General features: G+C 37.6%; 1 protein-coding gene across 3 annotated transcripts in view; it reads right to left on the reverse strand.

Moving 5' to 3' along the window:
• Magi3 (membrane associated guanylate kinase, WW and PDZ domain containing 3) overlaps positions 1-24,030 on the reverse strand; it is a 255,744-nt gene that overhangs the window by 41,853 nt on the left and 189,861 nt on the right. For all 3 annotated transcript variants that reach the window (XM_046458287.2, XM_046458286.2, XM_046458288.2), the window contains exons 7-8: positions 6,487-6,544; positions 1,960-2,054 (exon numbers count right to left, since the gene is read on the reverse strand). In XM_046458287.2, the coding sequence (XP_046314243.1) occupies positions 1,960-2,054; positions 6,487-6,544 (153 nt within the window). The remainder of the gene's footprint in view (positions 1-1,959; positions 2,055-6,486; positions 6,545-24,030) is intronic.

Below are 24,030 nucleotides of genomic sequence, written 5' to 3' on the forward strand. Positions count from 1 at the left end.
AGTGATGCTGGTGATTTGTATATGTCAAAGAGAAGCCACAGGGCTTCCTTTAAGTAAGAAATCGAAAGCTCATCAAAGGCATGTGTGTGTGTGTGTGTGTGTGTGTGTGTATTATTAGCATATATATAAGGTTTTGTATTATTCATGATTTTAGGCATACACTGAGGATCTTGGAAGATATCCCAGCAGATAAGAAGTGAATACTGTACATTTCTACTAATAACAATAAAAGCATTTATTGATAGCCACAAGCCAAATATATAGACTTTTTTTAAAACATATTTTTTAGTTGTTGATGGACCTTTATTTTATTTGCTTATTTATATGTGGTGCTAGGAATTGAACCCAGTACCTCACAGGTACAAGGCAACGCTCTACTGCTAAGCTACAACTCCAGCCCAAATATTATAAACTTAAAAAAAAATTCTTTTTAGTTGTTGATGGACCTTTATTTTATTCATTTATTTATATGTGGTGCTGAGAATCAAACCCAGTGCCTCACAAATGTTTATGAACATTTTTATGCATTAATTTATATATTTATAACCATCTTAAGAGGCAGATATTATTTATTTAGATACTGGGAATTAAACCCAGGGGTGCTTTGCCAGAGTTATATCCATAGTCCCCTTTATTTTGAGACAGGGTCTCACTAGGTTGCTGAGGTTAGCCTTGAACTTGTAATCCTCCTGCCTCAGCATTGTGGGTTGCTGAGATTACAAGCCTGTGCCACCATTCCTAGCTTTATTCCTACTTTATAAATGAGAAAACAGAGGCACAAAGGATTTAGGGAATTTATCCAAGATTACACAGATGAATTTCAAAACTACTCCTCAGCCTACACATTTAACTACTATGAATAGTTAAATGAATAGCACCTATCACCCCAGGCTATAATCATTAGTATAAGAAACTATGATCTCTTAATGGTGAGACCTGTCTTAATCTCCATCATTTTTGAAAACCCAGTGACTAGCAAGCCCTACCAGGCATATAGTAACACTCAAAAATATTTGTTAAACTCAAAATGTTTGTTAAAGCATATGCAAAACTTAAGGAGAGATTGGTCTATGATTTTAAAGAGTAGCTGCAAGAAAGAACCATTTTTTTCATAGGCAACCCAAGTAGGGAGTTCACTGAATTACTACAAAATGACCAAATAGACCCCTGGCTATAAATGACAGTTGAGAAAGGGGAAGGATATGAGAAGGAATGGATAAAATATAGGAATTTCCTGCACAGTTTTTTCAAAATACACATAACTAGGATCATTAAGATCTCATGGAATCAGGCATGTTGGTGCATGCCTGTAATCCCAGTGTTCAGAAGACTGAGGCAGGAAGATTCAAAGTTCAAAGCCAGCCTCAGCAACTTAATAAGCCCCTAAGCAACTTTTCCAGGCCCTGTCTCAAACAAACAAACAAGTAAAACAAAAATAAAAAGACTTTGTGTATTTTTAAAATGCCCCCCAAATAATTCTGATATTACTAATATCTACCTACATCATTATCCTACTAGAATATGATGTAGGCAAAGAATTTCTTAGACTTATTAGATGCTAATTAATACTAATTAATGCAGGATTCTGAATGGTTACAGACATTATATTTAAGCAATTAGCTTGGGAGAAGCACATAATGAACTAGAAATCTTGGGTGTGACCTTAAACATAAAGAAATAATCTAATCTTCAAATTCAAACCTCAAATTAATAAAAAAATCTCTCCATTCCTTCCAATAATTTCATATTTTTTTATACAGTCATGAGAAAAATCTCAGTATTCTCACAATGTTCAGATGTTTTATTAAGACTATTCATATCTTTTTAGTGGCAACAATTAGACACTGTATGTTCAATTTCAAAGCCCTAGCAATGAAAAGTTCAAACTCATTTTTATTAACTCAGCACACAAATTTCACAATTGATTTTTAGAAGAATAGTTCAAACACAAAGTTTTACCTGGTTTTGAAGACCCAATTTCAGCCTGTCCTAACTGCTTTTTTCTTTTGGCTTCCTCCACTGGATTTTCAAACTGGGTTTTCTGGTTAAGGTGACTATAAAATGAAGAAAAATATGAGAAAATTACATATTTTAAAATAGACCATCATACCATTTTGTCACCATAGATTAAGAGATTGATATGTATGTATTCAATAGGTTACAGAACACAGAGAGACTGACAGAGATAAAAAGGCCCGCAGAAGGAACCTGGAAGTCAAAGCTACTGAAGCTTATGAGACACATTAACTGTAGCTTCTCGGTAAATCCAGTCAATATAATGAGTAACAACTGTCGAAACTCCACTAAAAACCTTACCAAATGTAATAAAAAGTGCTGGTAAATTGGTCAGTTAAAAAAAATTTTTTTAAAGGAAGTTAATGATAGTAGGGTTTTAAGTTTCTCCAAAATGAAGCAAGCTGTAGAGATACTTTTGAAGAACTTTTTGAAGAATATCATAGCATATCACTTGCCCACGTCAATTCAGTAGCAACTAAGAAAAATGACTTTGTTTTATCACACTGCCTTATAGAATAACTCTTTCCTTTTACACTTACATTTCTTCACAGTTATATAATAATTTAGTTTTATGAGTACAAGATAAGTTTAACTAGCACTTATGATCAGGAACAGTCCCAACTGACTCTTGGAAAGCAGAGAAATCTGAGGGAAAGTAGAAGGATGTGGGAAGACCAGAGGGCAGGTCATTAGCCAATAGAACTCAACATTCCATGGGCAGCAGTTGTTTTACACAGGGAATACAGTGAGAGTCAGTTAAGTGAACACACTGATGTTAAAAAATAAATTAATAAAAATATGTGTAAAACTATTAGGTCTAACGTAGAAATAATGGGAACCATATTTAGCACTGCCACAAAGACATTTTAGCCAAATGATACGTTTTCCAGTAAAGTCCACTTTAACAATTGACATTACTGGGTAACAATTAAACATCAGATCATGAGAGTTTCAGGATATTATTGTTTTTGGACAGGCTTACTATTATAAAATCTACATATAAATAGCTACATAAATCAGATATATACTTTGTCATTTGTGAACATTATGGTGATAGTGGTGAAAGGGCAGCAGGGTCAAAATAAATAGCATATAGAAAAAAATGTTAGGTTTCTTTGTCATTTAGGCTTCTAGGGCATATAAATTCCACAACAAATGTGGCTGTTTAATTTCAGAACTCTAAATATGGCAAGTTCCACTGGAGATCCTCTGGGTTCCAATTTCACTAAAGCTTAAGCATGCTTCTGCCTCAAACTAACAGAGGCACATTAAGTTAACTGTTGAAACCTCTGTGAAAATGAAATTCTTAGGTTTTTATTAAATCTAAGGTTTTTAAAAAAATTACTGGGTACTGACATTTTACATATTCTTAAGAAAAAAACCAAACAAACTAAAGACTGACACTCAGAAAAGAACAAATCTGTTTAGAAAGAACCCTTGGCTCCCTTTAACATTATTATCTAGAATGACTCATTTTGCCACCCAGGCATTAGACCATAAAAAGTAGTGTTTTGTATTTATATCCTCTGTAATGTGTGGGAGAAGAGGGTAGAAGTATGCATATGATAAATCTTTTTCCTGAAAATTCTCTGACAAAAGAATAGAAGACTTAATGAAGAAAGTTAAGTGCATCTGTTACCTTAAATTATTCAGACTAAAACAAAACAAAAAATGAAAATACTCTCCTTTTCATTTAGTTACTTATATACACATATTATTAAGATGTAACAAACAAATAAGATGTAACAGATTTTGTTTTCCGTATAATTAGCCAGGGAGTTAGAGATATTCCATAAATAATTTTCTTCCTAAGAAAGAATATCATAGATTGTCAGAAAAATTAAATAAGGGTTGCAGATAAGCATAATTAAACATATAATATATATTTGGAATATCTGTATCACAATTTTGTGTCTAATATCTAGATTTTAGAAATTTATCTCAACAAATTCATGAAGAATTTGAGATAAGAAACCAGATATATATCAGAGGCCTTTTTAAAATTTTTTTTTAAATTGTTGATGAATCTTTATTTAATTTATTTATATGTGGTGTTGAGAATCGAACCCAGTGCCTCGTACATGCTAGGCAAGCACTCCACCACTGAGCCAACAATCCCAGCCCAAGACGCCTTTAATATGATACAATAAAGCCAAGATTTTTAAATATGTAAATATTTTGTAAAGTCCTATCATTAAATTCTGAAACAAATTCATTTAAAAAAATAATCCATTTCAGAATATCACCCTTTAAAATAAAAATTCACGTAGAAAAAAAAATGCTATTGCAGTTGTTGTTACTCCTCAAAGGCTCCTGCCAAAAGCAATCATTGTGCCATCTGGTTTGACAAAGTAAGAGAGCCAAAGAGTAGCCATTCAAGTAACAGCTTTTTATCTCCATCAGTAAACTCACTGCAGATTACTACAGTTGAGATTCAAAATGTAGCTCATCTGGGAATCAAGCCACACTCTGTAGCTCAGCTGACTCCATACTAATGTGCATCTTGAGTACTGTCTGCTCTTTCTTAATCTAATAAATTATCTTCCTGTAAATGAGCTCATTCTGGGAATAATCACACAAAATCTCAGTGCTACTGCTGATGTTGTTGCTTTTAATTCAGGCTGTTCCACGTACCTCCATGACAACTGGGAGCATGTCACTTCAGGATTTGCCCTAAAGTTGCTTCAATATTATATTCTTGCTTAATGGGAACAAGATCATTCATCTCAAGATTTTATAACAGGCAAATGACTTTCACCTCTTGCCCATGTATTCAAATTTACTTGGAATGGCTAATAATGAGAATCATTATCTCAGAAATGTTCAGCAGTGTCAATGGCAAATAATAGTTTATTGAAGCCCAATTTAAATAGGCTAAACTATAAGAGGAAGAAAAAAAATTCCATAAAGCCTTTTCAGTTGGCTTTCAAATACCCCTTTGACTTGAAAGACAGCTGTTTTTTTCCTTTTTTTAAAACTAAATATGCCTTAGAAAAAATAACAAAAGAGCTGCTGTATACTCTTCATATCACATTTCATCAGTATCATCAACATATTAAGTAACACAATGGAAAGAAAATCAGTATAGCTATTGAAAAGAACCAACAAGCTGCAACTGTGAAGTTATACACCTAAAGGTCAATCTAATTGAGTTGCTTTCTTAGGATACATATTGGATTTTAAGGAAATCCAAAAATCTCTCTAACCAGAGTGACTCGGTAATGACCTATATTTTAAAGACTACAGTAAAAGCCAGAGATCTTACTTTAGGAATAATTGCCAGGAAATGGCATTGTTCTATGTCAACAAGTGTTGAAAAATTAGAAAGCACTCATAAAACTAGAAGATTTTACACAGGTGCAGTGGTGCACATCTGTAATCACGGCGACTCAGGAGGCTAAGGCAGGAGGATCACAAGTTTGAAGCCAGCCTCAGCAACCTCATGGGATTCTGTCTCAAAATAAAGAAATAGAAAAAGTACTGGGTATGTGGTTCAGTACTAAAGCACCTGAAGGTTCAATCCCCAGTACCAACAAAACAAACTGAAACAACCTAGATTTTTGTGCTTGTTATTTTTCCAAGTGAAAATATCATTTTTGCCTTCGCCACTCAGGCAGTAGGTTCAGACTCTGAGTTCTAGGTAAATAGTTATGTTCCTGATACAATTTTTGTTGATACAAGACACCTAGGGTTGAAATCCTATCTGTAGCATTTGGGAAAGAAGGCTATTCTAATGGTTGTAACAATGTAGTGATCAGAAAAAGAAAAATCAGTTGTGACACTGGTCTAATTTCTCTGGATAACATGCAGGTGTTTTGTGCTCCTCTCTGACACACATTTATACTTAACCGTAACAGTTACATAAGAAGCAACGTTCACCCCTGAAAAAAATACTAAGCCTTCTTTTATTAACTCAAAGGAGAACACACTTTTAATTGTGTATTTCAAAATGTTGGATCCTGATGTTACCATGCCCTTAAAGTCCTTTAATTGTTTTCAGGAGCATACACACTGGTAGTGTTGGAAGTGACCTCAAGAGTTCTTCTATCCAGTGCCCTCATTTCAGTTTTCTATCTACTGCTTTTCTCTTTAAAGGTATAGAAGCAATGACATTATCTCCAGCAACTAACCCTCAAAGCAACCTGTCTCTTTTTGAGATAGGATCTCACTATGTTGCCCAGATTGGTCTTAAATTCCAGAGTTCAAGTGATCCTCCTGCCTCAGCCTCCTCTGGAGCTGGGATTACAGGCACATACCAGGCTTCCACCTCTTACTTTCTATATTTAGAAATTCAAAGCCAATTTCTGGGAGGTTCGAGGTCAGTGAAGTAAGTGCTCATTTATTGAGCACTAGCTGAAACATGCACACACTAGATTCACAGAAGCAAGAAGTGCTATATCTAGTATTCCCTAAAAGTGTATGCTGAAAGGAGAACATCTGAGAGAACATTAACTGAGATAACAAACTTACTCAACATAGTATGTCCCATACTGAGGGTCCTCTATCTTCTCCCAGCCATAAGGAAGTTCTGTAAGCAAAGAAAAATGAATGAAATGCTAGATTCAAAATCAAAGAATTATCAATGTATAAGTTTGCTCACTTTATTTCACTAATACTTGGGAGTTAGAAAGATGAGAGTTCACTTTCAAAGAATAAACACAATTTAAGTCACAGAAGCTTCTTCAGTAACCAGTGTGTATCTCAGCAAGTAATTAGAAATCCTAGAACAAAAGATGACATTAAACTAAAAATCGTTTATCTGACTTATAAATCATAAAATATAATAATTATTAAAAACCATTGACTATTTCTTTTATTTAAGAAGCCTGGTAATGCTGATGTGATATACACTTACTCTGTAGCCTAATACAAGTAGCAGTTGCTTGTTAAATTCTTCACTATTATGCATAATAATTTCTGTTATTACATTCTGACCCACTTCTCTTCTGAGGAAAGCTCAGCCTTGGATTTTTGCCATTTCAAGTGAGTAATCTGGATTTGTTTAAAACCTAAGCAAGCACCTGCATTAACTTGACCTGTGCATCTGAAATAACACCAGTTTAACTACCATAGTGCTTTGAGTAGCCTGTAGCTGTGTATTCTGTACTAATAGTAACAAAGAAATATCTTACTTTGCACTCTTTTTTTGTTTGCTCTTTAGGTTTTTGGTGTTTTAGTTTGTTTTAAGAGGGAATGTCTGTTGCCCAGGATAGTCTCAAATTTATGGGCTTAAGTGATCCTTCTGCTTCAATCTTAAGAGTAGCTGGGACTATAGGCATGTGCTACCATGTCCAGCTTTGCTTTTAAAGTGTTTTTTGTTTGTTTGTTTGTTTGTTTATGGTGGTGCTTGACCTTGCACTAATTCCTGGCAGGCCCTCTATCATGGACCTATGCTGAGCACTCATATATTATCTATTCTAAGTTAAAAAAATATAGTGAGAAAAACTGATAGTAAATTTCTGGTAGTTAAAAAAAAATTCTGGCCTTTCCAATATAAACTGACTTTGTCAAGAAAGAATCTTTTTTTCCTTCCCACTTTGCATTCCTTGAAAAGTTAAGGTTTATGAAGAACCATCTCAATAGTCAGACATGGATCAAACTTGTAGGAATGTTCCTAGCAGGTAGTTCTAGTGCTATCAATTACATATAGGAGTTAAGAAGAAGGAATTTTTTTAAAAATCCACAAGATACACAATGATGTCTTATACTTTTATTTTTAATTTTTTTATTTTTTGTAGGGTGGAAGGTACCAGGGATTGAACTCAGGGGCACTCGACCACTGAGCCACATCTTCAGCCCTATTTTGTATTTTATTTAGAGACAGGGTCTCACTGAGTTGCTTAGGGCCTCACTAAATTGCTGAGGCTGGCTTTGAACTCACAATCTTCCAGCCTCTGCCTCCCAAACCGCTGGGATTAGAGGTGTGTGCCATCACACCTGGCTTATTTTCAATTCTTCAGAGTGCTTCTGCTATGCTGAAACACGTACTTTGCCATGCTGGATAGCAAACAGGATTAGAATATATGAAGAAACTTATTAATGAAAGAGACAAGTTTTCTAAACTGTTTGCCCTAATAAAAATTATTATTCTGCATTCAGGATAAAAGAATACATGAATAACTTCTAGCCTACTAGAAAAATTCTGAAATCCCCTGCCCCTATTCTCCTGCATATGTTATTACATATATATTGTTTGGTGGTTTAAAAGTTTAGGGGGGATTTCCTTCTAAAAATTTGGTTGGAATGTTTGAGGGGAACAAACAAGAATAGTGGTACAGTTCAAATAATTATGTGAAAATGGTGGTAGGATGAGAAGTACGTGATATACTTCAGTTCATTTTGATCCTCTGTAGCTACAAAGCTCACAGTCATCAGTTAACCAGGTGTGATATTTTATCACCAACTAATTGTTACATAGGAAGGAATTTTTAATTATATCTGTAAAAATGCACAATAATAATATCATCAAAGCATTATAAGATTGTTATTTTTTTCTTTACTAGACATTTTCTTGAAATAGTAAGGGGACTGAATGGAGCTGAGTATGGGTTAATTCAACAATGTACTACAAGTGGACTCACATTGTCTTTAGAGAAGGCTGGAAAAGTGAAGGAGCTATAGACACACTTGAAACAATACACTTAATATCTGAAAAATCTGCAACATTCAATAAAAAGAACATTAATAATTAATAAGGATGAAAGAGCCACATAAATATACTCCGGTGTTAATTTGGAAGTTGATTTAGCATTTTACTTATAGCAATTAGAAACTAACAGATTAAGTACAGCTCTTCTTTAGGATAGCAAACAAATGTAGCAATTTATCTTCAGAGTTAATATTAGTAATTTTAAACTCTCACCACTAATGTCATTTCAGCTTTTTTGCATGGTAGATTAATGTTGATAAAGAAGCAGTTCATTATTGCCTTTTAAAAATGAAGGTAATAAAAGCGAAACTAAACTACCTAATAATTTTATACACTAACGGGTGGATTCATTCATTCATTTCCTTTCTTTCTTCCTTTTTCCCCTTCTTTCTATCTCTTCTTTCCCTCTCCTTCTTTATTATATAGAAATCGAAGTTAGAATCACCATATGGTACTTTTTTTAAAAAAAAAATACATTTTTTTTAGTTGTAGACAGACACAATACCTTTACTTATTTATTTATTTTTAAAGAGAGAGAGAGAATTTTTTAATATTTATTTTTTAGTTTTCGGTGGACACAACATCTTTATTTTATTTTTATGTGGTGCTGAGGATAGAACCCATCGCCCCTCACATGCCAGGCGAGCACACTACCACTTGAGCCACATCCCCAGCCCAATACCTTTATTTTAATTATTTGTTTTTGTATGGTGCTGAGGAGGGAACCCATGCAAGGCAAATGCTCTACCAACTCAGCTACAACCCCAGCCCCACAATATGGTTCTTGACCTCAAGGAGTTCATAGTCTATAGACAGGAAGACAGAAGAGGCAAGTGACAGATGAAGATAAACACAAGCTTTTGTGGGGAGTGAAAAGGAATGATACCAACTATCTGGTAAAAGTAACTATGACTTACTTGTGCCCTGGGTTTGACCCCCAGGATTGGAAATGGAATAGGAATAGAATGGAACGAAATAAAATACAATAAGATGCCTAGTATACTGCATAGCACCAATGAATACTCAAGAAACAAGTTTTTAAATTATAAAGTTTAGAACTTTAATGTTATCAATTACATATAGGAGTTAAGAAGAAGGATTTTTTTTTAAAATCCACAAATTATACAATGATGTCTTATACTTTTATTTTCAAAAAATAATTTTTTTTTTTTGCAGGGTACCACTTAGAACTTTAGAATTGATAGAACTTAAAATTAAAGTCAATATACTACAGAGATACACGCATACCCATGGTCACAACAGCACAATTCACAATAGCCAAACTCCGGAATCAACAATGGATAAATGGGCTGGGGTTGTGGCTCAGTGGTAGAGCACTTGCCTAAAAAATTCGAGGCCCTGGGTTCAATCCTCAGCATCACATAAAGATAAATAAATAAAATAAAGATATTGTGTCCAGGGCTGGGGTTGTGGCTCAGTGGTAGCCCACTTGCCTAGCATGTGCGAGGTACTGGGTTTGATTCTCAGCATCACATACAAATAAATAAAGTAAAGGTCCATCAACAACTTAAAAAAAAAAGAGATACTGTGTCCAACTACAACTAAAAAATAAACCTTAAAAATGGATGAATGGATAAAAAATATGGAGTTTTATTCAACCATAAAGATAAATGAAATTATGTAATTTGCAGGAAAATGGATGGAACTAGAGAGCATTATGTTAGGCAAATAAGTCAAACTAAAGGTCAAGGGTTGTTATGTTTTCTTTCATATGTGAAGCTAGAGAGGAAAGGAAAGAAAATGGGGGCAAGAGGGAGGTGATCACATAAAAAGCAAAGGAAGATGAGTAGAGGAAAGGGACCAAGGAGTGTGAGATGGGGAGGGAAGGGGCAAGTGCTAGGGAATGATATTGGCCAAATTATATTGTTACACTGTATGCATGTGTGGATATATAACAACAAATCTCATCATTTTGTACACTCATAATACAGCAATAAAAAAGTGGGGAAATGTGAAAAAAATGTTAGAGCTTGGTAATTAATGACATCAAAAAGGAGACAGGAAAAAGTTGGGGATGATAGCTAGTTTGGGCTTAGCCACTGGGAGATGTCATGCCGTTTGTCAAGACAGGAGGGGAAGGTGCTCTGTGTGTGTGGCCCTAGAACATCCTGGTATAGATAGCTAACAAGCTTCTGGTAATATGAACCTGGTACTCAAAAGAGAAATACAGAAAGAAAAAGATTTGGGAGACATAGTGATTAAAGTCATGGAGATCACCTAAACTGTGAAGAGAGAAAGGTGAAGAATAGAACCTTAGGAGCACTGACATTTCAGTGAACAGATGGAGAAAGTAAGAATAGTCAGAGGGAAAGTATCAAAGAAAGTGAAACAAAAAGGCATGATCAACATTCACAGATGCTTTGAAAAGCTGTCAGTCAGGAAAGGCTATAGTCCACCAGATTTAGCAATCAGATTAAGGGTAACTTTAAGAAAAGCAGTTTCAATGAAAAGAGGCAAAAGTCAGAATACTGCAGTCACTAAAGAGTAAAATAGGAGATATAGTCCTTAAGATGCCTTTTTGTTTGTTTGTTTTTAACTTGGGTTGTAAAAAGGATAGTGTAAAAACTATGGGAAGATTAGGGACAAGAATAATGTATTTATTTTGAGATAGGAAAGACCTAACCTAACCATCTTTTCTGAACATTTCCCCAACAAGCTGATTCCAAAGGCAAAACTATTTTTAGCACATAAAGCAGCTGGCTGGTTCTAACCCGCCCATGAATTTATCCTTTTTTCTTTTCTCTTCCCAAAATAGGATTTTCTTATTTAAGTGTATGAATTACAATTGCTTTCTCATAGTGGAAATCTATTCAGTTGGTAATTTTCTTTTATCATTCTCTAAGCACCAAAATGACATCAACATTCAATACATTTATAAGCAGCCTTTAGTAAAAATTTAATCTTTCTTTCATGGTAAGAGAAATGGGGTGGGTTGAGAGTAGAATGGATTCCTGATGCTGTATTTTTAAGATAACTACTTAAACCAAAACACTAATTATTTAATTTGAATGGAAGATAAACATGTACATCAATTAAACCATCACACACAGTGGAAAGACACAGTTGGGTTCTGAATATCAGAAGACTGGACAGGAAAGGGCAAGTATTAGAAACTGTAAGGACTTCCTAGATCTTAAATGTTCCGCAGAGGCAAACAATATCTTAAACTAAAATACTGTTATTGTTGTTATTCTTGTTTCAGTATGTACTTGATGAAAAGCACTCTGGAGAACATCAATGCGAGTCAGATAAAGTCTATCCTGAAAATAAGACTACTGTGGGAGCTATGCTCTCCCTATTGAGAGGGGAGACACAGTATATGGAGAAAGTAAAACAAGTTGGCTGAGCAGAAAACTAAGAGGCTCAATGTTCCACTTGTGGGTTCCCTGCCAGTACAGAAAATGTTAGAAAGCGGTACCCAGTTATGGGGATGAGAGGAGCCTTACATTAAAGGAGTTCAAACATTCCTAGCATACTGAATGCAATTGTGCTTCTTTTAAGAAAGATGACCATATAATGTATTGCTCACTTTCAGAATAAAATGGGGAACTATTAATTATTCTGGGACAACAGGAATAAGATGGAATAAGCCAACCAAGATGTATGGTCATCTTTAATGCAAAGGGAATTAGGGGGATATAGTCATCCTAATTCTTCAAATTTCACAGAGGTAAAAGAAAGAAAGAAACATTTTTAGTTTTCCTAAGCCCCTTTACTTTCTTCCCAATGATAAGTGGATGTCTTATCTGACTTGTGAGTTTTACAGAACAACTCAATATGCTTGCTCAGCTAGAGACTCCAGAGTCTCTTGTTTTGGATGCCACCTGCCTGCAGAGGTGCATTTCTGGTCTGTCCTCTGCCATGCCTGCCTCATGGGAGGAGACCTGCGGTTGAACACAGCAGCTAGAGACTGAGTGCTTAGCTCTGCCTCCTGTAAGGGTAAATAAAATATCATTAAGCCCACATAGCCGCAGGGCTGAAGTCACACTCACTCAACTGGCATTCTGATCTCATCTGTTTGCCTGTGTCTTATTTTTCTCTTGATTCCCAACTAGTAAATGAAGACAGGCTTACTGTTTATTGCCCTTTCCCAAACCTAACAGAATTAAAAAATATTTCCAAGGAAGGTGACCAAATTAATTCAGAAGACAGTAGCTTCTTTCCTGCCTTCCTTCCCTTCCTTTCTCCTTCCGCTTTTTATTCCTACCTTTCTTCTCTCCCTCTTTCCAAACATTTAAATCTCTACTGAAGGAATACACAATTTAATAAGACAAAACCATTGTTCTTTAAGACTGTGGTATCTGGCAGGGCTCGGTGGCACATGCCTGTAACCCCAGTGACTCAGGAGGTTGAGGCAAAGAGGATTGCAAGTTCAAGGCCAGCCTAGAAAATTTGTAAGACCCTCTCTCAAAACAAACAAACAAACAACAATAAAAGCCAAAAAAAAAAAAAAAAGACTAGGGATGTAGCTCAGTGATAAGGCACTCCTGGGTTCAAAGTACAAAGTCAAAAAAAAACATGGTATTATGTTATGATACAATATAAGTCATACTGAGTATAAAGAAGAGAACATTAATTTTGACATGGAAAAGAAAGACAGAAGAGGATAAGAAGTTATACTTTAAGTTGGGCGAGGGCACATGCTTGTAATCCCATCAGGTTGGGAGGCTAAACCAGGAGCATCGCAAAGTTCGAGGCCAGACTTAGCAACCTAGTGAGGCCCTAAGTAACTTAGCAAGACCCTATCTCAAAATAAAACATAAAAAGAATGTACCAGGGATGTGACTTAATGGTTAAATGCCCCTACGTTCAATCCTTGGTACAAAAAAAGAAATCATATTTTAGATTTGAGCTTAGAAGAATAGTATGTATAAGCCAGGAAGACACAGGGAACAAGTTTAGTTCCTAACAGAAGAAATGGGCATATGACAAAGGAAAAAACATTACTACATCAGATTTATGACATGAAAATATTTTGAAAAGAAAATACAGAATATGGTTCAGTTATTAAAAATAATCTTTATGCTTTTTACCAAGGAGTCTGGGTGACAATAGAGAGCAAGGGAGAGGTAGTTACATTTTAAAAATATTAATTTAGTGGTATTAATTGGGTATAATTTAGTGGTATTAGTATTAATTTAGTGGTATTGAAGGTTTTTGATCCTGCAGGCTTCTCTGTAAAAATTTGAACATATACTCACAAGACATATATAAATTTATTTACGTGTACATATGTATTACTCTAATATGAATAAAACAAGCATATATAAAACCAGATGTTTAAAAAGGAAGCAATTAAATAATTATCAGTACCTTGCCACTGAACAGTGTCATACTAATTTGTCCCTCAGATACTGCAAGTAGCACATGTGATAATTTGACATATGGAATGAGTAAGAATGCTGTTACCAATCTGCACAGAAAATGATAATGAAGCTTAATTTACATATAGTAATACATTTATATTTATATATATTTGTAATAATTATATTATGGAAAATAAGTTCTAACATTCTCTTCCTGTATATCAATAGATAGTTTGAGTACCACTATTTTCATACCATTGGCATAAAAGATATATTTAAGGGATAGAATTAAGTAGAGGAAGAAAGATCAAGAATACTCAAATATGCATGGTAATCAAAAGAATGAAGAAGATATAATATAAAGGAAAAAGCATGGATAGAAGAAAATAGATAACTAGATAGCTATGCGAAAAAGCAAGTGTAGGCTGGGGTTGAAGTTTAGTGGTAGAGTCTGCCCAGTGTGCTCAAGGCCCTAGGTTTACTCTCCAGTAAACCGCCCTCCCCCACCAAAAAAAAAAGCAAATGTAGCAAAATGTTAATTATAATATCACAATGTGGGGATGGATATATCCATCCCCACAGAAAGACATATGTGTGTGTGTGTGTGTGTGTGTGTGTGTGTGTGTCACGGCAAAATTCTGTCAGTTTTTTCTATATATTGAGTATTCTGAATAATAATATATTGGCAAAACAGGAAAAAGATAAAAGCAACAGGGCTTAGAAACTATATAGGAAATAAAGCAACAAGAGAAGAAGAAGCAAATGTGATTGCAAGGATTTGGGTCCAGATGATTAGGAGGATGGTATACATGATAGAAAGAGAGGTGTGAGGTGAGGAGGATGTCAAATTTAATAGGTTTATTTTGGAGCTGGGAGTGTAGCTCAGTAGTAAATAGAGCATTTGCCTAGAATGTGCAAGGCCCTGGGTTGGACCCCTAGCATCATCTTAAAAAAAAAAAAAAATTGGACAATCAAAAACAAAGGCTCAGAGGGAAGGAAGATGGCGGCGAGGGGAGTGCATTGCCCCCGTGTGCTGCTTCACTGTGTGGGAGTATGACAAGTCAGGACGGCTAAAGGATATCTTGTTAGGAATTTCCAGCAATAGTGGGGTGCTCCGGAACCTGGAGGAAGGATTTCCATCGCACGAGGATTGGCTACGGGGACTCAAACGCGAGAGGTTTGTCGCACGGAGGGTAACACTGCTTATTCAGCAAATCGCCCCGCGGCTAGAGTCTGCTGCGCGCGCTGGGAAACGAGGAGATAGCGATGCAGGGATACAGCGCTGCAGTTTCTGCCAGCCGTGCAAGCACTGTACTCAGGGCTGAATTCTGGGTTTGAGACGGGGGAAGGAAGCGGTCCATCTCGGTTCTCCACACCGGTCAGACCACAGAGGAGGCCAGCAGCCACCATGTTGGAAAGCTGACGTCACCATACCTGTTTTCAACTGACCGCAGCTCATTCAGCCATAGAACAGGTAATTTCAGGCTGCAATTCGCCTGCGGCTTGCAGACAGATTGCTAGGGTTCAGTGCCTGGGTGCTTCTTAGAACCTGATCTTATCGGAGCGAACACCGAGCGCGGGGCGGCCGAGTTCCTGCTCCCGGAACCGTCCCGGAACCGTCCCAGAACCGCCCTGGCCCAGGGCTGCGGAGCCTGCGGAGGCTGTTTCTTGGACCCTGCTCCTATCAGAGCATACACCAAGCACTAAGCGGCCGAATTCCGGCTCCCGGAACTGAGCCCGCGGGGACTGCTTCTTGGAGCCTACACTTATAGGAGCTTACACCGAGCACGGAGCGGCCGAGTTCCGGCTCCCGGAACTTCCCTGGCCAGGGGCTAGGAGCCCGCAGAAACTGCTTCTCGGTCCGGGTCCTGCTGAGGGCCGGTCAGGACTCACCCGTTGCTTTGGTTGCCCGGCAAGGGGAACGAAATGCTGCCATTCGCACAGGATACCAACATGGCAGAGATCTGATGTCATCAGAAAGCGGCGGAGGAGAGAACTTCATCAATACCAGCGGCAACATAAACAGTTGGTCTCCTGGTAGGGGGGGTGAGGCACAGACACCCGAGTCTCCTCAATTTGTCGTCGAGCCAGAGGGGAAGAGACGGGCCGCCGCCAGCACCCGGAGCAGGCCCAGCGGCTCGCCAGCGTGGTGACCGCGTGACCCCAATTGGAGAGGGGAAGGAGCGGAGCGGCCACCCGCACCCGCAAGGTGGGCAGACCCGCGACCCAGTGGTACATGGGAGTGGTAGGAGGGGCAGGGCAGAGCCGCCGTTCGCGCTTGCAAGGTAAACAGACCTGTGACAGCCTGGCGGGTCAGGCCCAGTGGCCTGCCAGTGTGGTACACACGTCACCCCAACTTGAGTAGGGGCAGAGCAGATCCTTCTCCCATGCCCGGATCAGGCCCTGCCGGTGTGGTGGTCACGTGACCCCAATTGGAGTGGGGGCGGAGCGGAACCGCCACCCGTGCCCGCAGGGTGAGCAGACCTGTGACCAACCTGCAGATCAGGCCCAGGGGTCCGCAGGCGTGGTAGGAGGGGCAGGGCAGATCCGCCGCCCGCGCCTCCAAGGTAGGCAGACCTGCAACAGACCAGCGGATCAGGCCCAGGAGCCTGCCGGCGTGGTACACACACCACCCTAATTGGAGTAGGGGCAGAGCAGAGTCGCCGCCCGTGCCAGGAACAGGCCCAGCGTCCTGCAGGCGGGGTAGTCACGACACCCCAATTGGAGTAGGGGCAGAGCAGAGCCTCCACCTGTGCCCGAAAGGTGGGCAGATCTGCGACCAACCAGCGGGACAGGCCCAGTGGCCTGCCGGTACGACAGACACGTTACCCCATTCGGAGTAGGGCAGAGTAGAGCCGCCGCCCGCGCCTGCAGGGTAGGCAAACCTGCAACCGACCGGTGGATCAGGCCCGGTGGCCTGCCGGCGTGGTACACTTGTCACCCCAATTGGAGTAGCGGCAGAACAGAGCCGCCGCCAGCGCCCAGAACAGGCCCAGTGACCTGCCGGCGTGGTAGCCACGACACCCCAATTGGAATAAGGAGAGAGCAGAGCTGCCACCCGCACCTGCAGGAAAGATACGCAAGCAGTATGAAAAGACAAGGAAAGAAAGGACCACAAGCAATGCAGGTCAACGCAACTTTAGAAGAGGTAACAGCTGCAGCAGATGGAATGTCAGATAAAGAATTCAGGATATACATGCTTCAGATGATCTGGAGTATCAAGGAAGACATTAAACAGCAAAATCAGACAATGAAAGATCACTTCGACAATGAATTACGCAAACAAATCCAGGAAGCAAAGGATCAACTATACAGGGAGATAGAGGTTATAAAAAACAAACAAACAGAAATCCTAGAAATGCAGGAAGCAATAAACCAACTTAAAAACTCAATGGAGAATACTACCAGCAGAGTAGAACACTTAGAAGATAGAACATCAGACAATGAAGACAAAGTATTTCAACTGGAAAAGAACATAGACAGCTCAGCAAGACTGTTAAGAAACCATGAGCAGAACATCAAGAAATATGGGATAACATTAAGAGACCAAACTTAAGAGTCATTGGGATACAGGAAGGTACAGAGCTCCAAACCAAAGGAATGAGCAATCTATTCAATGAAATAATACGAGAAAACTTCCCAGACTTGAAGAATGAGACAGAATCCCAAACCCTAGAAGCCTACAGGACGCCGAATGTGCAAAATCATAAGAGATCCACACCTAGACACATTATAATGAAGATGCCCAACATACAGAATAAGGAGAGAATTTTAAAAGCTACAAGAGAAAGGAAGCAGATTACATTTAGGGGTAAGCCAATCAGAATAACAGCTGATCTTTCAACACGGACTCTGAAAGCTAGAAGATCCTGGAATAACATATTTCAAACACTGAAAGAAAATGGGTTCCAACCAAGAATTGTGTATCCAGCGAAATTAAGTTTCAGGATGGAAGATGAAATTAAAACCTTCCACGATAAACAAAAGTTTAAAGAATTCGCAGCTAGAAAACTATCTCTTCAAAACATCCTCGCCAAAGCATTACAGGAAGAGGAAATGGAAAATAACAATGAAAACCAACAGTGGGAGGTAGGACAGTAAAGGGGGGAAAATAATCAAAGAGGAAAACAAACCATGTTTAGTAACAGAAATAAACAAATATGGCTGGAAGAACAACCCATATCTCAATAATAACCCTAAATGTTAATGGCTTAAACTCACCAATTAAGAGACACAGGCTAGTAGAATGGATCACAAAACAAGACCCAACAATATGCTGCCTACAGGAGACGCATTTGATAGGAAAAGACATACATAGGCTGAAGGTGAAAGGTTGGGAAAAATCATATCACTCATATGGACTTCGGAAACAAGCAGGAGTGTCCATACTCATATCAAATAAAATAGATTTCAAGCCAAAGTTAATCAAAAGGGATAAAGAGGGACACTACATACTGCTTAAGGGAACCATACACCAACAAGACATAACAATCATAAATATTTATGCCCCAAACAATGGTGCAGCTATGTTCGTCAAACAAACTCTTCTCAAGTTCAAGAGTCTAATAGACCACCATACCATTATCATGGGAGACTTCAACACACCTCTCTCGCCACTGGACAGATCTTCCAAATAAAAGTTGAATAAGGAAACTATAGAACTCAATAACACTATTAATAACCTAGACCTAATTGACATATATAGAGTATACCACCCAACATCAAGCAGTTACACTTTTTTCTCAGCAGCACACGGATCCTTCTCAAAAATAGATCATATATTATGTCACAGGGCAACTCTTAGACAATATAAAGGAGTAGAGATAATACCATGCATCTTATCTGATCATAATGGAATGAAACTGAAAATCAACGATAAAAGAAGGAAGGAAAAAGCATACATCACTTGGAGAATGAACAATAGGTTACTGAATGATCAATGGGTTATAGAAGACATCAAGGAGGAAATTTAAAAAATCTTAGAGATAAATGAAAACACAGACACAACATATCGGAATCTATGGGACACATTGAAAGCAGTTCTAAGAGGAAAATTCATTGCGTGGAGTTCATTCCTTAAAAAAAGAAAAAACCAACAAATAAATGATCTCATACTTCATCTCAAAATCCTTGAAAAAGAAGAGCAAAACAACAGCAAAAGAAGTAGAAGGCAAGAAATAATTAAAATCAGAGCTGAAATTAATGAAATCGAAACAAAAGAAACAATTGAAAAAGTTGACAAAACTAAAAGTTGGTTCTTTGAAAAAATAAACAAAATTGACAGACCCTTAGCCATGCTAGCAAAGAGAAGAAGAGAGAGAACTCAAATTACTAGCATACGGGATGAAAAAGGCAATATCACAACAGACACTTCAGAAATACAGAAGATAATCAAAAACTATTTTGAATCCTTATACTCCAATAAATTAGAAGATAGTGAAGGCATAGATAAATTTCTTAAGTCATATGATCTGCCCAGATTGAGTCAGGAGGATATAGAAAACCTAAACAGACCAATATCAATTGAGGAAATAGAAGAAACCATAAAAAGACTACCAACTAAGAAAAGCCCAGGACCGGATGGGTATACAGCAGAATTTTACAAAACCTTTAAAGAAGAACTAATACCAACACTTTTCAAGCTACTTCAGGAAATAGAAAAGGAGGGAGAACTTCCAAATTCATTCTATGAGGCCAACATCACCCTGATACCTAAACCAGACAAAGACACTTCAAAGAAAGAAAACTACAGACCAATATCGCTAATGAACCTAGATGCAAAAATCCTCAATAAAATTCTGGCGAATCGGATACAAAAACATATCAAAAAAATTGTACACCATGATCAAGTAGGATTCATCCCTGGGATGCAAGGCTGGTTCAATATACGGAAATCAATAAATGTTATTCACCACATCAATAGACTTAAAAATAAGAACCATATGATCATCTCGATAGATTCGGAAAAAGCATTCGACAAAGTACAGCATCCCTTTATGTTCAAAACTCTAGAAAAACTAGGGATAACAGGAACATACCTCAATACTGTAAAAGCAATCTATGCTAAGCCTCAGGCTAGCATCATTCTGAATGGAGAAAAACTGAAGGCATTCCCTCTAAAATCTGGAACAAGACAGGGATGCCCTCTCTCACCACTTCTGTTCAACATAGTTCTCGAAACACTGGCCAGAGCAATTAGACAGACGAAAGAAATTAAAGGCATAAAAATAGGAAAAGAAGAACTTAAATTATCACTATTTGCAGATGATATGATTCTATACCTAGCAGACCCAAAAGGCTCTACAAAGAAACTATTAGAGCTAATAAATGAATTCAGCAAAGTGGCAGGATATAAAATCAACATGCATAAATCAAAGGCATTCCTGTATATCAGCAACAAATCCTCTGCAATGGAAATGAGGACAACCACTCCATTCACAATATCTTCAAAAAAAATAAAATACTTGGGAATCAACCTAACTAAAGAGGTGAAAGACTTATACAATGAAAACTACAGAACCCTAAAGAGAGAAATAGAAGAAGATCTTAGAAGATGGAAAAATATACCCTGTTCATGGATACGCAGAACTAACATCATCAAAATGGCGATATTACCAAAAGTTCTCTATAGGTTTAATGCAATGCCAATCAAAATCCCAACAGCATTTCTTGTAGAAATAGAGGAAGCAATCATGAAATTCATATGGAAAAATAAAAGACCCAGAATAGCAAAAACAATGCTAAGCAGGAAGTGTGAATCAGGCGGTATAGCGATACCAGACTTCAAACTATACTACAGAGCAATAGTAACAAAAACAGCATGGTACTGGTACCAAAACAGGCGGGTGGACCAATGGTACAGAATAGAGGACACAGAAACCAATCCACAAAACTACAACTATTTTATATTTGATAAAGGGGCTAAAAGCATGCAATGGAGGAAGGATAGCATCTTCAACAAATGGTGCTGGGAAAACTGGAAATCCATATGCAACAAAATGAAACTGAATCCCTTTCTCTCGCCATGCACAAAAGTGAATTCAAAATGGATCAAGGAGCTTGATATCAAATCAGAGACGCACCGTCTGATCGTAGTTGGCTACGATCTATAGTCGGTGGGGTCGGGCTCCAAATTCCTCAATAGGACACCCATAGCACAAAAGGTAATAACTAGAATCAACAAATGGGACTTACTCAAACTAAAAAGTTTTTTCTCAGCAAAAGAAACAATAAGAGAGGTAAATAGGGAGCCTACACCCTGGGAACAAATCTTTACTCCTCACACTTCAGATAGAGCCCTAATATCCAGAGTATACAAAGAACTCAAAAAATTAGACAATAAGAGAACAAACAACCCAATCAACAAATGGGCCAAGGACCTGAACAGACACTTCTCAGAGGAGGACATACAATCAATCAACAAGTACATGAAAAAATGCTCACCATCTCTAGCTGTCAGAGAAATGCAAATCAAAACCACCCTAAGATACCATCTCACTCCAGTAAGATTGGCAGCCATTATGAAGTCAAACAACAACAAGTGCTGGCGAGGATGTGGGGAAAAGGGTACACTTGTTCATTGCTGGTGGGACTGCAAATTGGTGCAGCCAATTTGGAAAGCAGTATGGAGATTTCTTGGAAAGCTGGGAATGGAGCCACCATTTGACCCAGCTATTCCCCTTCTTGGTCTATTCCCTAAAGACCTAAAAAGAGCATGCTACAGGGACACTGCTACATCGATGTTCATAGCAGCACAGTTCACAATAGCAAGACTGTGGAACCAACCTAGATGCCCTTCAATAGACGAATGGATAAAAAAAATGTGGCATTTATACACAATGGAGTATTACTCTGCATTAAAAAATGACAAAATCATAGAATTTACAGGGAAATGGATGGCATTAGAGCAGATTATGCTAAGTGAAGCTAGCCAATCCCTAAAAAACAAATGCCAAATGTATTCTTTGATATAAGGAGAGTAACTAAGATCAGAGTAGGGACGAAGAGCAGGAGAAGAAGATTAACATTTAACAGGGATGAGAGGTGGGAGGGAAAGGGAGAGAGAAGGGAAATTGCATGGTAATGGAAGGAGACCCTCAGGGTTATACAGTGGAGGGGGTAGAGAGAAAGGAGGGGAGGGGAGGGGAGAGGTGGGGAGGGGGGAGGGTGGAGGATGGGAAAGGCAGCGGAGCACAACAGACACTAGTATGGCAATATGTAAATCAATGGATGTGTAACTGATGTGATTCTGCAATCTGTGTATGGGGTGAAGGTGGGAGTTCATAACCCACTTGAATCAAAGTGTGGAATATGATATGTCAAGAAATTTGTAATGTTTTGAACAACCCACAATAAAAAATTAAAAAAAAAAAAAAAAAAAAAGAGTAGTAAGGAGCTGGGCACGGTGGTGCATGCCTGTAATCCCAGAAACTTTGGAGGCTGAGGCAGGAGGATCACAGGTGTAAAGCCACCTTCAGTAACTTAGTGAGGCCCCAAGCAATTTAGTGATACCCTGTCCTAAAACAATAAAAAGAATGCATCATGGCTCAATAATTAAGTGTCCCTGAGTTCCATCCTCAGTACAAAAAAAAAAAAAAAAAAAATACTAAGGAGCAGGGCCAAATGTTAAATGGATGTCTTCTCTTTCCTGACCAGAGCTCTTGGTGTCTGGGCTCCTAGCATCTTAAGGTTTGAAATAATGTCTTATTTCAAGTTTATTACCCAGAATCTAGCATGTGGTCTAGTCTCTGATATTCATTAATATTTGTTGAATGTATAAGAACCTTCTCCCATAATTATGTAGCATTTAATTAGAGTTTGTGGGGTTACTTTAAAACTTCAGGATGAGAAAAAAGTACTTAAAAAATAAAAAGTAGTGTTCTACTCCATCTGTTGATTTTAGTTTTAATTTCTTGTCTTTTTATTTTTGTATGCTCTAATCATATAGTAGACTGAATTGAATCTGTGTCATATTTAAATATGTATAAATAAGTAAATGTCAATGCTATTTATAGTGTCTATGCATACCTACAATTGATAACTTTGATTAAACGTGTAATATTTCTGATATGTTATTTGTTATCTTTCTGTGATTAATAAATTTTTCAAATATAAAAAAAAACAAAAAACAAAAAAAAAAACAAAAACAAAGGCTCAAAAACAAAAGAAAAACACAAATATAATTTGAAATAGAGGACAATACTAAAGATTTAGTAAATTGACAGTGAAAGCTACTTCTTTTGTGAAGTATGTAAGTCCTTTGGTTATTTATTTAAAAAACATTATTGAGGTATAATTTACATACTATAAAATTCATCTGTTTTAAGTATATAACAGTAATTTTTAATAATTTACTTAGTATGCTATTATCACTACGATCCAGTTTTAGAATATTTCCATCCCTCCAATAACATCCTTTCCTGTTTTTTATAGTTAATCTCTATCGCAATCCTTAGATCTGGGTAACCACTAACCTATTGTCTGTTTACATAGATTTGCCCATTGCTGACATTTCATATAAATGGAGTCATATAACATCTGGTTTTCTAGTTTCTTTCATGTAGCATAACGTTTTTAAGGTTCATGTGTGTACAGTATTTTGGCCCTTTTTATTGTTGAATACTATTCCATTGTAGCGTTATATCACATTTTATTTATCCATTCATTGGCTAGTGAACATTTGGGTTGTTTTCACTTTTCAGATATTATAAATAGTGCTACTACAAACACATGCATACAAATTTTTGTGTGGACATATATTCTCATTCCTCTTGAGTAGATATCCAGGAGTGGAATTACTAGGTCATATGATAATTTATATATAACTTCTTTTGGGGAGGGGTACTGTGAATTGAACACAAGAGTGCTTTACCACTAAGCTATATCCTAGCCCTTTTTTATTATTATTATTATTTTGAGACAAAGTCTTGCTAAGTTGTTGAGGCTGGCCTTGAACTTCCTATCCTCCTGCCTCAGTCTCCCAAGTTGCTGGGATCTTAACTTTTGAAGACACTGGCACAGTGCTTCCAAAGTAGATGC

Source organism: Marmota monax, unplaced genomic scaffold (genome assembly GCF_021218885.2).
Source record: "Marmota monax isolate L192 unplaced genomic scaffold, Marmota_monax_Labrador192_F-V1.1 WCK01_AAM20220418_F8-fsc00087, whole genome shotgun sequence".
NCBI classification, from domain to species: domain Eukaryota; kingdom Metazoa; phylum Chordata; class Mammalia; order Rodentia; family Sciuridae; genus Marmota; species Marmota monax.